General features: G+C 44.6%; 1 protein-coding gene across 1 annotated transcript in view; it reads right to left on the reverse strand.

Annotated features, from left to right (window-relative positions):
- ARHGEF12 (Rho guanine nucleotide exchange factor 12) overlaps positions 1-12,897 on the reverse strand; it is a gene marked incomplete at its 5' end in the record, with an annotated part of 81,673 nt that overhangs the window by 44,992 nt on the left and 23,784 nt on the right. The window contains one exon of the mRNA XM_085560214.1: positions 430-453. Within this exon, the coding sequence (XP_085416340.1) occupies positions 430-453 (24 nt within the window). The remainder of the gene's footprint in view (positions 1-429; positions 454-12,897) is intronic.

The following is a 12,897-nucleotide window of genomic DNA, read 5'->3' on the forward strand; positions in this document are numbered from 1 at the left end:
TCAGCATCAGCCCATATTTTATCTTAAAAGCCAAATAAATTTAATGGAAAAAAACCCTCCTGAAATCTTAACTCTCCCAGCAAACGTTAAATATTTCAGCAGGGCAAAATTAAAGATTTAGAATCTCGCCAGAAGGGAAGCACCTGTACCAACAGTGTCCCCTGCCTTCCCTGACCATCTCAAATCTCAGGTAAGATGAGCCCCAGCCATGTCATAGAATGAAAATAGTCACCCCATTTATCACCAATAAACCTATTTTTGGCACCTTATCTCCATCTGGATATTGATTTCCTCACATCTGTAATGAGTACTACAAGCTGAGTTTGCATATATATATATGTTTATAAAACTTCTAAAAGCATTGCCCCTACAAAAATGCTGCAGCATAATTGACAATACAGACAAAAAAAGCAGATTTCAGGAACTCACCTCGAAGGTTTTTTGAGAGGAAACCTGAAAAGAAAAAAAAAAGTTTAATGAACTTTTATTAGTGCTTAAGTACAAACAGCTATTTTACACTTCTGTAGTACCTTCACAAAAAACAATCTCTGTTTTCATGGAACTCCAAAAACTTACCATGTTTGAGACAAGTGCAATGAAGTTGAAATTAAATTACCTATTCCAAGTAATACTAAAAGTACAGATAACAAAAGCAACAAATCCAAAGCTGAAGGGAGAACGAAGTATATTTGTATTTTTAACTGAGGAAAACATGGGATTTATGAATTCAGGATTTTTTTTTCCTTTGAAATCCTGACAGAACAAGGTGGGTGCCATCCAGCTCCAAACTTCTCCTCTCATAAAACACAATTATTTCCTTTACTCAGCTCCATTCCTGCTCCGTTTATGTTTTAGATCCTTCAGCAGGAAGGCAAAACACACATTTAGAGCTGTGTGAGGCAAGAACAGGTAACTTAAATCACTTTTTGTTCTAAATAAAGGTTCTACAGATGGATTATAGCTGATAATTTTCCCCTCTATATATAACAGTTATTCTTAATGCATTTTCTCCTATTTATATACATTTTTCAGGAAGTGCTGGGGTGAGGGATTAGAGGGAAGAAATTGAAGCCCACACGACTCGACCACCACAGAGGTGACTGGGGCAGGAAATGACCTTTTATTTTTCAATTTTATTTGATGTTTTTAGTTGAAACACATCCATTTGTTCATGACCAACGGTCCCCAAGTCTGGATTAATAAAAGGACAACAGAAGAGGGACAAGAACAGCAGCTCTACTTAGGGACAGGCAGCACTGACAGAACCAGAGGACACAGCCTCGAGCTACACCAAGGGAAATTTAGGTTGGAAATTAGGAAAAAACTTTTTTTTACAGAAAGGGAGATAAAGTTCTGGAGTGGCTGCCCAGGGAGGTGGTGGAGTCCCCACCCCTGGGTGTGTTTAAAACAAGCCTGGATGTGGCACTGGGTGCCAGGGTTGAGTTGAGGTGCTGGGGCTGGGTTGGACTGGATGACCCTGAAGGTCTCTTCCAACCTGGTGATTCTGTGATTTCTGAATTTTTTGATTTGTGAATTTGTGATTTGTGAATTTGTGAATTCTGTGAACAGCTCCAAAGCCAGGCTCAGGTGAAAGGAGGTTGGAGCCAAGTGGGGGTTTGGAATCTTCTCCCAAATGAGTGAAAGGATGAGAGGGAGCAGCCTCAGGCTGGGCAGCAGCAGGAATTTCTCCATGGAAAAGTTGTTGGACACTGCTGCCCAGTCCCCAATCCCTGGAGGTGGCATTGCTGTGATCCTGAGCTGTGCAAGGCCCTCTCCCACAACCAAACCATTCTCCTGGGGTTTTCCAGACCATTACAACCAAAATTCCTTGGCTGGCAGCACAAAACTGCCCCAAATGCTCCTCCTGTCTCTTCCTCTCCTCTTCTTCCTTCCATAATTCCACCTGGAGTGGCCCAGGCAGGAAATGCCCAGTCCTAAAATTCCAGTAACTCCCTCCTTGAAAAGTTCACCTGAAAACCCTAAGTTTTAGGGTTACCTGAGAAACCTGAGTGGTTTTGCAGCACTTCCCTGAAAACCCTAAGTGGCTGCACAGAGCCTAAGCCCTCTCCTGGAGCAGAGCTGTGCCATCAAGTGTGGATCCACCCAAAACTGGCCAGCTCCCACATGCCAATCCCCTGTGCAAACATGCACTAATATGGAACTCCAGAACGAGCATCTGATGACACATTAGGCAAGGGGAATTAAAATGTTGTCTGCCTGTTCCTGAAAATAATTATCCACAGCAAGACACTTGCCATCTTTCAGATAACAGCATGGAGTTTAGCTGAACTACAACAGCAGCTTCCAAATTAAGGGGGTAGATAGGGCCTGTGATTGCATAAACAGAAAAAAAGTTAATTAACTGAAGGCAAGAAGTGGTAATCCTCCTTCCTCCTGCCCCCAAAAGCTCTATTTTAATCTTTAAAGCTTGGGAAATCCACTCTGATTCGAGTAAGAAACATCCTCTCCTCGTTCTGCTCTACCTGCAAAGCCACATCTCTTTAGCATCCCATCCTCCTATTTACAAATTCAGCCAGGGAAGGAGGACTCGGTGCAGGACAGACAGCCTGAATCCCAAAGGAAAGCCAATAAAAGTCATCTCAGGCCAATCTAACCCTGCCTGAACCCTGAGCAGCCAACAGATGCAGCAGCAATCAAGTGTTTCACTGAAAAGCAGAAAAGAGGAAAAAAAAAAAAAAGGAATCCAGGGAAAGATAGGAAAATATGCTTAAGATGAATGACACCCATTTTTATATCTGATGCATTTGAACTTTTGAGCTGTATAAAAAACCCTAACACCACTGGTAAATATTTTAATGAAGCATTTTAGTGGCAAACTTTATCCTACAGAGGTTCTTACCAGCACCCAGAACTGCAGGTTCTGCTGCTGCAGCACCAGGCAGAGTTTGTGGACAACACAAAGCTGAGTTCACTGCTGGACCTTTTGGGCTGGTTCAGAGCTCTTTATCATCTGTGTAATGTCCTATTTTCCAGCTCTAGAAGTTGTGTAAAACCTTTCTGCTTATTACACTAGGCTGGTGATAAATTATTTAGGAAGGAACTTTAAAGTTTTTGTAAACAAAGCAGCGCTGAAAACACCGGAATTTTTTTTTTCAGTGCTTTGACGTTACCAGTGAATATCAAATTCCTGTGGGGTGGGAGCCAAAACCCCCTGTTCCTAATCCACAGCTGTGCTCACAGCTGGATGGTACAAGGGGTCAGGATCCAGCTGGCTCTGGGGAATCCTTCCTGGGAAGAGATCCCATTCCAGGGCTGTGCCCCCCACCCCAGGCAGCGCTGGAGCCCCTTGGCTCAGCCTCCTGAGGTTCCTGCTTGTCCCAGGCAAGCTGGGATGGAAGCAGGGACAGGATGGGAGCAGGGATGGAGGCAGGGAGAGGTTGGGAGCAGGGATGGAGGCAGGGACAGGATGGGAGCAGGGATGGAGGCAGAGAGAGGTTGGGAGCAGGGATGGAGGCGGGGAGAGGATGGGAGCAGGGATGGAGGCGGGGAGAGGATGGGAGCAGGGATGGAGGCAGGGACAGGATGGGAGCAGGGATGGAGGCAGGGACAGGATGGGAGCAGGGATGGAGGCAGGGAGAGGTTGGGAGCAGGGATGGAGGCAGGGAGAGATTGGGAGCAGGGATTGAGGCAGGGAGAGGCTGGGGAGCAGAGAGGGAGGCAAGAACACGGTGGGAGCAGGGATGGAGACAGGGAGAAGTTGGGAGCAGGGATGGAAGCAGGGACACTGTGGGACCAAGGATGGAGGCAGGGACAGGATGGGAGCAGGGATGGAAGCAGTAAATCATCCCAGCAGAGTCTCTGGGTGCTGCACAACCACCACTCCCCACCCTCTCCTGACTTTCCCTTGCTTCACAGGTATTCCCCAATATCAGTGCAGGAGGAAAAGGATGGGCTTTGTCCAGCCAGGCTGAGGTGAAGCTCCCCACCCCCCAAAAAACCTCCCCTCCTGGATCTGAAATCATTCCTGGGTACCAGCTATGGAATCCCAGAAGTTTTAGGTGGAAGGCTCAGCTGAGCTGAGGCTACACCACCAATCCTTGTACCAGTACCACATTCCTTCCTTCTCCCATTTCCCTGCCTGAACACCACCTGGAAGACATTCCTCATTTCCCAAACACTACAGCAGGAAAAGCAGAGTAAAAATGGATAAAACCCAATCAAAGACCACAGAAGAGCTCCTGGGAGTTTATCTGTTTTTCAGTGCAACTGATCTTCATTTAGAAATTATATTAAATTTGAAAGCAGCCCTGAAAATCCCCTCACCGTGGTACAGCACCCAGCACAACATCATTCAAATTAAAATATATTTCACCTCCTACTGTAAACAGCAGCAAGAAGGCAGAGCAGGGTGTGGTGAACAGCTGGAGCCTTAATTCCAAATGGAGCTGGCAAGTTTAGGCTCCACGATAAAAACCCTGTAGACATTTTGTCTGATAACTGATGAACATCAGCACATTTTCAAACGAGTTGTTCCACTCTCCCAAATACCAGCACCAATTAAAAGCCAAGTCAGATTTTGTTTTTAAAACGCTGGGTCCGAATAATTTGAGTCATTTAAATGCAGCAAATGACTAGAAGTGTGTCTTCTTAGTCATGCTGCATTAGGAAAATCTATTTAAGTGAGGAAAATACACCTGCAAGTAGTAACACCGTGGATTAAACATTGTATTTCAGGTTAGCTCACACTTATGCACCACCAGTGCCTAATAACCACCTTGAAGCCAAGCAGAAAAAGGTGATTTGAAGACTCAATGTGTCAAAAAATAGGAGAGCAGGGAGGATTCCCAGCTTCCAGCAGTACAAAGCATTCCATTCTAGCCCGGGAGGATGAAAATATAGCTGACCATAAATAGCACAGCATCCAGATCACCATGTTGGGTTTTTTTTTTTTCCCTTCCCCTGCTAAAATATTACCAGAATTCAAGTATCTGCTATCTCCAAAGCTGATCAAAGAGAAAAAATATTTAGATTCAGACAAGGGCCTCAACCTTGGAAATATTTATTCATGCGCCTAACTTTAGTTCCAGGACTGCTCACATGCCTGAAGTGAAGTTTGTGTGTGCACTGTGCAAGGAGAAATTACTCCAACTTGTGCCCAGATGAGTAAGAATTGTTGTGAAACCCGTGCAGAAGAGAACAGCCAAAAACTGCTTGCTTGACAGAACTAATCTTTAATTAGGAGATGAACAGTTGCAATAGAAGCTGCTTCAGTGCTTTATTAGTTTCATTTAAATAAGATGTTGCTTGTTGCAGAAAAACCCTCTGAATGAATTTTGTATTTGAAAGAAAAGCAGCCAACACAACTGAACATGCCAAATTTGGGAGGAGAAACAGTCCAGAGGTGATAATTGATCTTTTTTAGGGACATATTTAGAAGGAGAACAGGAAAACCAAAAGTTATCTCAAAGTCCCTCCAATAAAAACCCCAAATTCTGGCTTTTAAAAATCTCATCCTAATTCAGGATAAGTCATGAGTCAATGTGAAGCCTTTGGCCACCATCAGTTCCATGGAATTTGGTGAAAAGTGATTTTAAACTCACTTAGAATCCCAGAATGGTTTGGGTTGGAGGGACCTTAGAGCTCATCCTGCCATGGCAGGGACACCTTCCACTATCCCAGGCTGCTCCAAGCCCCATCCAACTGGCCTTGGACACTGCCAGGGATGGGTGTTGAAGATTTTGGGAATGCTGAGCAGGATTGTTCTCTCCTCTTGTTCATACATTTCCAAACAGATCCTGGAAAAACCAAAGTCTGTTCCTGGGTGACAGGTGTAAATCACTGAACAATTCCAGGACTATTCCTGGTGCATCCAGCTCGTTTAATATCTATTAAACTTAATTTTCAACACCCTGATTGGACCTCACCGACAGCACTCAGAGAAATTGTGCATTTTTTTGTCTAAAACTAGGAGGTTTTAAGTGCCCTGAAAGCACAGTAAGCATTGCCATAAATGCTCTTCTGCAACTAACTCCCAGAATTTCATCTTGGAAGAGACAGAATGAAAGAAAAACAAGGAATCTGTTTTCCAGGGTTGTAGAGGCACAGTTCCATCAGGATTTTAAATACCCTGACAAAGGTTTCAGGGCAGAGTGCAGCACCAAGAGGGCCTTTCTGTGGAGCTGAAGGCAGTTTTGTGTCCCAAGGAGAAGGGCACGGGCAGCGGGAGAGGCAGAGGAGCAGATCCAGGGAAAACAGGGATGCAGCAGGCAGGAGAAAACACAGGAACCACATCAGCCAGCTCTGATCCAGCACATCCACTCCTTTCACCCCAGCAGCAACCCACGGGAACAGCAGCTTTCTGCTGGGTCATCTTTTCCACGGATCAAAGCACAGGAGCTCAGGAAACCACTGAGGTTTTTTTCCTAAATAAATTAAAAAAAAAAAATCCAAAAAACCACTGCATACTGACACAACGGACTGGACACAGGGAGCAGGGAAACAGGGATCCAAGTGGGGGGGATTCCCAGGAGATGTCAGAGCCTAGGGATGGATTTTTGGGACTTGCAAGGAGGCAGAGGGGGAGCACTGAGTTATTTTGGTGGCAGTCCCAGGCAGGCAGCGCAGCTGACGCAGTGACTCATGGAGGAATCCTCCCTGGCATGATTAACCCTGCACTGCTGGCAGCTCATGGACAGCAGTGCTGCCTTCAGAGAAGGAACATGGGAAGTTTAGGGAAGGGACTGGAGAGCCCACAGAGCCAACAACTTTCTGTGTCAAACCCCCCTGAACACCCCCAGCAGCCTCAGTGCTGCACTTGCCTTGATAAAGCATCTGCAAATGCCTCCCACTCAATATTCTATCATTTTTCAGGCCACTAATGTCTAGCCATAACCAGAATATGCCATTCCATTTTCCCTTTAGGAGAGGAAATGCAGAGTAGCCAATAGAGCCCATCAGCATATTTCCTGATGGATCAGGAGATGGATCAATGCGAGGGACTGGTGCTATGGCAACCAGCGTGCTGAGCAAAACACTTAAACTAGGTTAAGATGAATCTGATAAAAAGCAAAGTCTGGAAGGCTGGCAAGTTCCATCTGTAAGATGGGGAGGGTCAGGGCTCCAAGAGGAAAGGAGAATTTTTACCCTTCACAGGATGCTTCCTCTTTGAGCTTTAAAAAATTAAATATCTCTATGCACATTTCTCTTTCATTCTTTTGATTGAGGGGTGAAGAGAAGGTGGCAGCATGAGAAGGAAGCAGGAAAAAAGAAAAAAGAAAGCAGCTTAAAATGATGAAAGAAAAACAGAAGGCAAAGATAAATCTTCTCCATGAAACAAACAGCAAGAATTTGGGAGACTTGCTTCCACACATGGAATTTCCTGATGATACAGGAATGTATCATCATAGCATGTCCTGTAAAATGACAAGCAGGCTACTCTGGGTTTACTACAGCCAGCTGTAGCTCTTTCCTCAGTGTCCTTCCCTGCAAAACCCTGAGATGGGAAAGGTTTCAGTCTCTCAGAAAAGGAAGAAGAAAAGCATCTCCAGAGAAGTTTCATCCACAGTTCAGTCATTCACTCACAGCCCAAGCAAGTGCCTCAGCTATTTTCCATGACACAAGCACTTGGATTTTTCCAAGAGCTGATGTCAGGGCTTTTTCATGGAGAAAGAGCTGCATTTACTGGGCAGGCAAGGAAGGAGGGCTTCCCCAGCAGCCATTCTCAATGTGGCCTTTGTGCAGCTCTGCTGCTCAGGCCAGCACCCTGCAAGAACTCCGAGTCCCTGCAGGAACTCTCCAAAGGGAGGCCACAGGGACATTTCCAGCAGCCAGAGCTGTTCTTCTATTGTAAATGCAGGCGAACCCGATGTCTGACTCAATTCAGAAGGCTGAATTATTTCTTTATTAGAACTATGCTAAAATACATTAATATACTATATAAAAGGAGGATACTCAAACTACATACTGCTTTCTTTAGCTCTAACACAACTCATGGCTCTCTCTAAGAGTTCAGCCCCAGGCAGGTTGGATTGGCCACCAGGCTCAAACAATCCTCACCAGAATCCAACCAAGCATCACCCCAGGGAAACAATTTTCCAAACACATTCCACATGGGAAAAACAAGGAGCAGAAACAGAAATTGTTTTCTCTTTAATTTGTCTCTGTGCACCTCTATGAAAAATCCTGAGAGGGACAGAAACGTGCTTGCCACGTTCTTCCACTCCTGACTGACTTCCAAGGCTCAGCAGCAGCAGCTTTCCCCTGCAGGCCCTGAAGTTGTCACACAAGGCCATTTATTGTTTAATATCCCCACAACAGGCTGGGAGCAGCCAAACGAATGAAAACTGGGGAGGGGGCACTGGAGGAAACATAAATAAACCTGGGGGCTCATGTTTCCTTAATGCTGCCTTTAGATTCAGCCTAAAATGCAAGATTTGAGTAATAGGGATAAGGTTTGGCTACTGAACGTAGCTCAGAGCCAGCACAAAACCCGCTCAGAAATTGGTGGGGAACGGAGGTTGGCAAATCCCAGGTGATTTCCTACTGGTTTCCCAATGTGACTGCTTACAAATTACTGAATTTCTCAGTTTTCACCTCTGGGAAAGAAGAAAAAATCGACAGCTTCGCAACGGAAAAAATTAAACAGCACAAACGGTGAAAGAGGCCAAGTGTGTTTCTAAAAAGGCTTCCAGAAAATGTTATCATCACAAAAATTTACACGAAACGAGCAAAAAAACCATTCAGGATTTGTTCCTTTCCAAGCTTTAACTGCATGACCCATTTACAAGTGACCAGGTACAGGAGAAAGTTCAAGCTTGTGATTTCAGAAGTTATAACCCAGTTTTCTCACTCATTTATTTATTTTGAAGTAGTAGTATTTTGTTTTATTTATTTTAGTAGTAGTAGTATTTATTTTTGAATATTATTTTGACTGTTCCCAGGCCTAGAGAGCTCAAGCTTCCCTGTAGCAAGAAAAAGCTGAAATATGTGGTTTGGCCATACTAGAAAAGCCCCAAAATATCCAATTTTCTCCCCATTTTCATATCATCTTTGCATGCTGAGCTTTTGCTATTTGGAAGAAGGGAAGGAAGAGGGGTAGAACACATTTGTTGTGATTCATTCCTCCAGCTTTCACTTCTGAAAAATCCTTTTAAACCCCTTTGCCCAGAGCCTGAAAGAATCAAATCGAGCATGGGGGTTTCTTGTGCAGACAGGGCGTGGAGTCCAAATTAACCTGCCCTCCCCAAACTGCAGCTAATTACAGGGAAATGAAATGTTTGCTTTGCTTGCCAATAATTGCAATGCAGAGCTGGCTCGGTGGCAGCAGCGCCGCTCCTCCTCCACAGCGTCTGCAACAGCTTCCCAGTGAACTGCCCCAAAAAATCAAAGGAATTAACCAATTTTATTTTCCTAAGCAGACCAGAGAGACACAAAGCTGTGGAGTGCCACGGGATTTGCTTTCACCTGACACACACACACACACACACACACACACACACCCAGGGCTGGGATCACTCGTGCAGTTTTTGCATTTCATTAGGCACCAAGCCTAGTTCCTTATTAATGCCATACCCAGCTTGTGGTTGTTATGAACCAGCAACGAGCCTGGTGTGGAAACAGTCCTTAAAAACAGCAAAAGACAGCAATTAGAAAGGGAGGAGAGGAAAAAAAAAAAAAAAAACAACAAACCATCCCCAACACAAAGTGCACGTAATACAACTGGAAATGTAGCTTTCAAAATAGCCTAATGCTGCCTCCAATTAGGCAGCTTGAAGTTTTGCAAATATATGTACAAGGTTCAGAGCACAGAGGAGTATTTGGCCCAGAGTTCACATTTCTGGGGAGTGAGTGCAGTTGCCTGGCACAGGAACACCACACCTCCATGGCTTGGAACTACTGAGAGTGCACTAAAGAACCTGCAATGTATTATTATTTATTATTCCTCCTATGTGCCTTTCTAAAGATGCTTTAAAGAAGTGACAAGGCCGAGATGTTGTTGTGCTCTTCAGCATCGTCAGCTTTGCCTGGTTTAATGTGTCACTGGCCACCAAGGTGAGCAGAGGAAAGGATGGGAGAATTGGGATTGTCCAGCCTGGAGAAGAATTGGGATTCTTCAAAATTAGAAAAGGCTGGGAGAATTGGGATTGTCCAGGCTGGAGAAGAATTTGGATTCTTCAAAACTGGGAAAGGTTGGGAGAATTTGGATTGTCCAGCCTGGAGAAGAAATGGGATTCTTCAAAACTGGGAAAGGCTGGGAGAATTGGGATTGTCCAGCCTGGCTTTGGGGTGACCTCACTGTGGCCTTCCAGGAGCTGAAGGAAACATGGAGAGAGACTCTTTACAAGGGCTGGGGTGACAGGGCAAGGAGAAATTGCTTCTAACTGACAGAGAGCAAGGTTAGATGGGGTTTTGGGAAGAAATTGTTCCCTGGGAGGGTGGGCAGGCCCTGGCACTGCGTGCCCAGAGAAGCTGTGGTGCATCCCTGGATGCACCAAGGCCAGGCTGGAACACCCTGGGACAGTGGAAGGTGGATAACTTTTAAGGTCCTTTCCAACCCAAACCTCCCTGGGATTCTGTGATTTCCCCTGACACAGATGTAGCTACAACCTGACAACATCAGCAGCACCGTCCCCCATGGATTTACACATTCCAAAGGCATTACCAGTTTGTCTGACCTACTGCAGAACCCCAAAGTTTCATTTACTCCTGTGATAAACGAGGTCAGCAGGCACCTTGTCTCAATTTAAATGTTCCTTCAGCCCTCTTTAGGTTGTTTTAAAGGTTCACGTGCCTTTAGTGCTCTGGAAATGTAAACCAAGACTTGCCTGCTCATCAGAACCAGCAGTTTAGGAGTTCAAAGCTAAGCAGACACTCAACCCAAAAGCATTTCCAGCCCTGCCTTCCCTACTCCCACTCACTGATGAACCTTTGGCCAAATTACACCCATTCTGCATGGGATGTGCAGACAGCAATCACCCCTCTGACCTCTGCAGAGCTTCTAAATATTTCCCAGCTGCCATAAACTAATTTACAGTTAATATGTCTAAAACCACCCAAAGGCAAAGTGCTCCCAGTGGCTTAATTTACACCAAGGGAAAAATTGGATCCACAATTTTAAAAAGGAAAGCTGCAGCACGGAGAGAATCAAGAAATCATTACCACAGTGTTGCTTAACCTGTACAGTGTATTTTTAGCTCTTAGTCCTTCACAGCTAATTCTGCTCAAGTTTTACTCCTGTAGATACAAACACCAAGGGCAACCAAACTATTGGAGCCTAAATTCCAAGTATGCAACTAAATGAGCATTTCACCTTGCTGGCTTCCACACCTCTCAGCAGGGTTTCTGTCCCAGCATTCACTCAAATTTTAGAAGCATCCATGGGAAGTTTCTCCACCATACATTGCAGTTTTCCAAAACCAGAAAATGTGATGGCAGCTGAGCTATAAAGAGATCAGCAGTGCTGTATAGTGGAGTTGAAGCTACCTCAGTTGTTTCAACGGCCCTAAGAAAAAGAAAGAGGCTTCTGGGATATGCAAACCTATTATTTCTGCCATAAATGCAGCTCTGGCCCAGGAAACACAAGAGGAAAGATGCACATAGCACACATTGCATGAGGAGGGGAAAAATGTACACAGGCATTTGTGGCATGCTTTGCTCCTTCCCATTTCATCTCCCCTCCATCTAAACTACAGCACAAATCCAGAAATACCAACTGGGAAGGACTGGAGAACACAGGATTAGGATTTCTCAGCAACATCAAGCCCTGTTTCTTCCACTGTAAAATGGAAGATAAAAATCCAGGAGTGAAGCTCCTTGTAAAATGGCTCAAGATCCTGAGAACAGCCTGTGAGTCAAACCCAGAGCTATTAATAGGCCTCTGGATGTGTTTGTATTAGTATTTGCCTCTTGGGTCTCGTAAAATAAATAAAAATACAAGCAAAAGAGGAAAAAAAAAACCAAACAAATATTTACTCAGGAAAGCTCCCAGCTGCTACAAGGTGACTGCAGCAAATTCCCCAAGATTTGTGGAAGGGGGATGGAGATAACCAAGGTAGCAGAAACAGCAATGCCAGATTGGAGTTGTTTCCCCACTGGGTTCAGTGACACCTTCAGCTCTTGGTGCCTCCCCCTCATCACGCAGGATGATGACAACTGCCAGCCCTCACTGCCTGTATTTATATTTATATTTTTAAAAACCAACAAATTCCCTCAGCATCTCACAGCCCTTCTACATCACAACCTCATATATTAGTACAAAACACTGCATTTTTCCTCAGTGCTGATGGCTGTCACTGTACCAGCACTGCCTCAAATCTGTCCACACCATCACTGCAACTGATACAATTTGTTTACATTTTAGAACACTTTGCAATAAAATAAAATAATAAAAACAAATAAAGCAGTGAAAATGTATTCAGATAAATAAACCCCACCCAAAACACTCAGAGATGGTTGCTCGAGCACCAGCAGCTAATTTAACATCAACATGCATAAAATATCAACTTATCAAAAATCACATTCCCTGTGGCTGGTGAGGAGGGTCTGGTATGGAATTCCTGGGAAATGGAAAGAAGGGAGTGCTGCCAGCATCTACATCTAAAGCATCTTTCCAGGCTGTCAAAACCTTTGTTCCTCAGCTCACACACCAAGACACAGATTTTCACAGCAAACACGTTAAACTGGCCATTTTCACCGTGAAAATATAAAGGAGTAACTCAGGTTCACGTAGTAGCTATTAAAAGATTAAAAGAAAAAAAAAAAAAAATGAGACAAACCTATCCTCCCACCCTTTTTTCCCAGTAGATATTAAAGGAAAAATCCTTTCTCTCTGCTCTGCATGCAAGGAAGGGAACAGGAACAAAGGCTGTGTGTTACCTGTCAGCTGAGCAGGGACATCCCAAAAGCCAGAGCAGGGGAAGCTGATCCCAAATCCTCCCC

The sequence above is a fragment of the Lonchura striata genome, chromosome 24 (genome assembly GCF_050655825.1).
Source record: "Lonchura striata isolate lonStrDom1 chromosome 24, ASM5065582v1, whole genome shotgun sequence".
Taxonomy (NCBI): domain Eukaryota; kingdom Metazoa; phylum Chordata; class Aves; order Passeriformes; family Estrildidae; genus Lonchura; species Lonchura striata.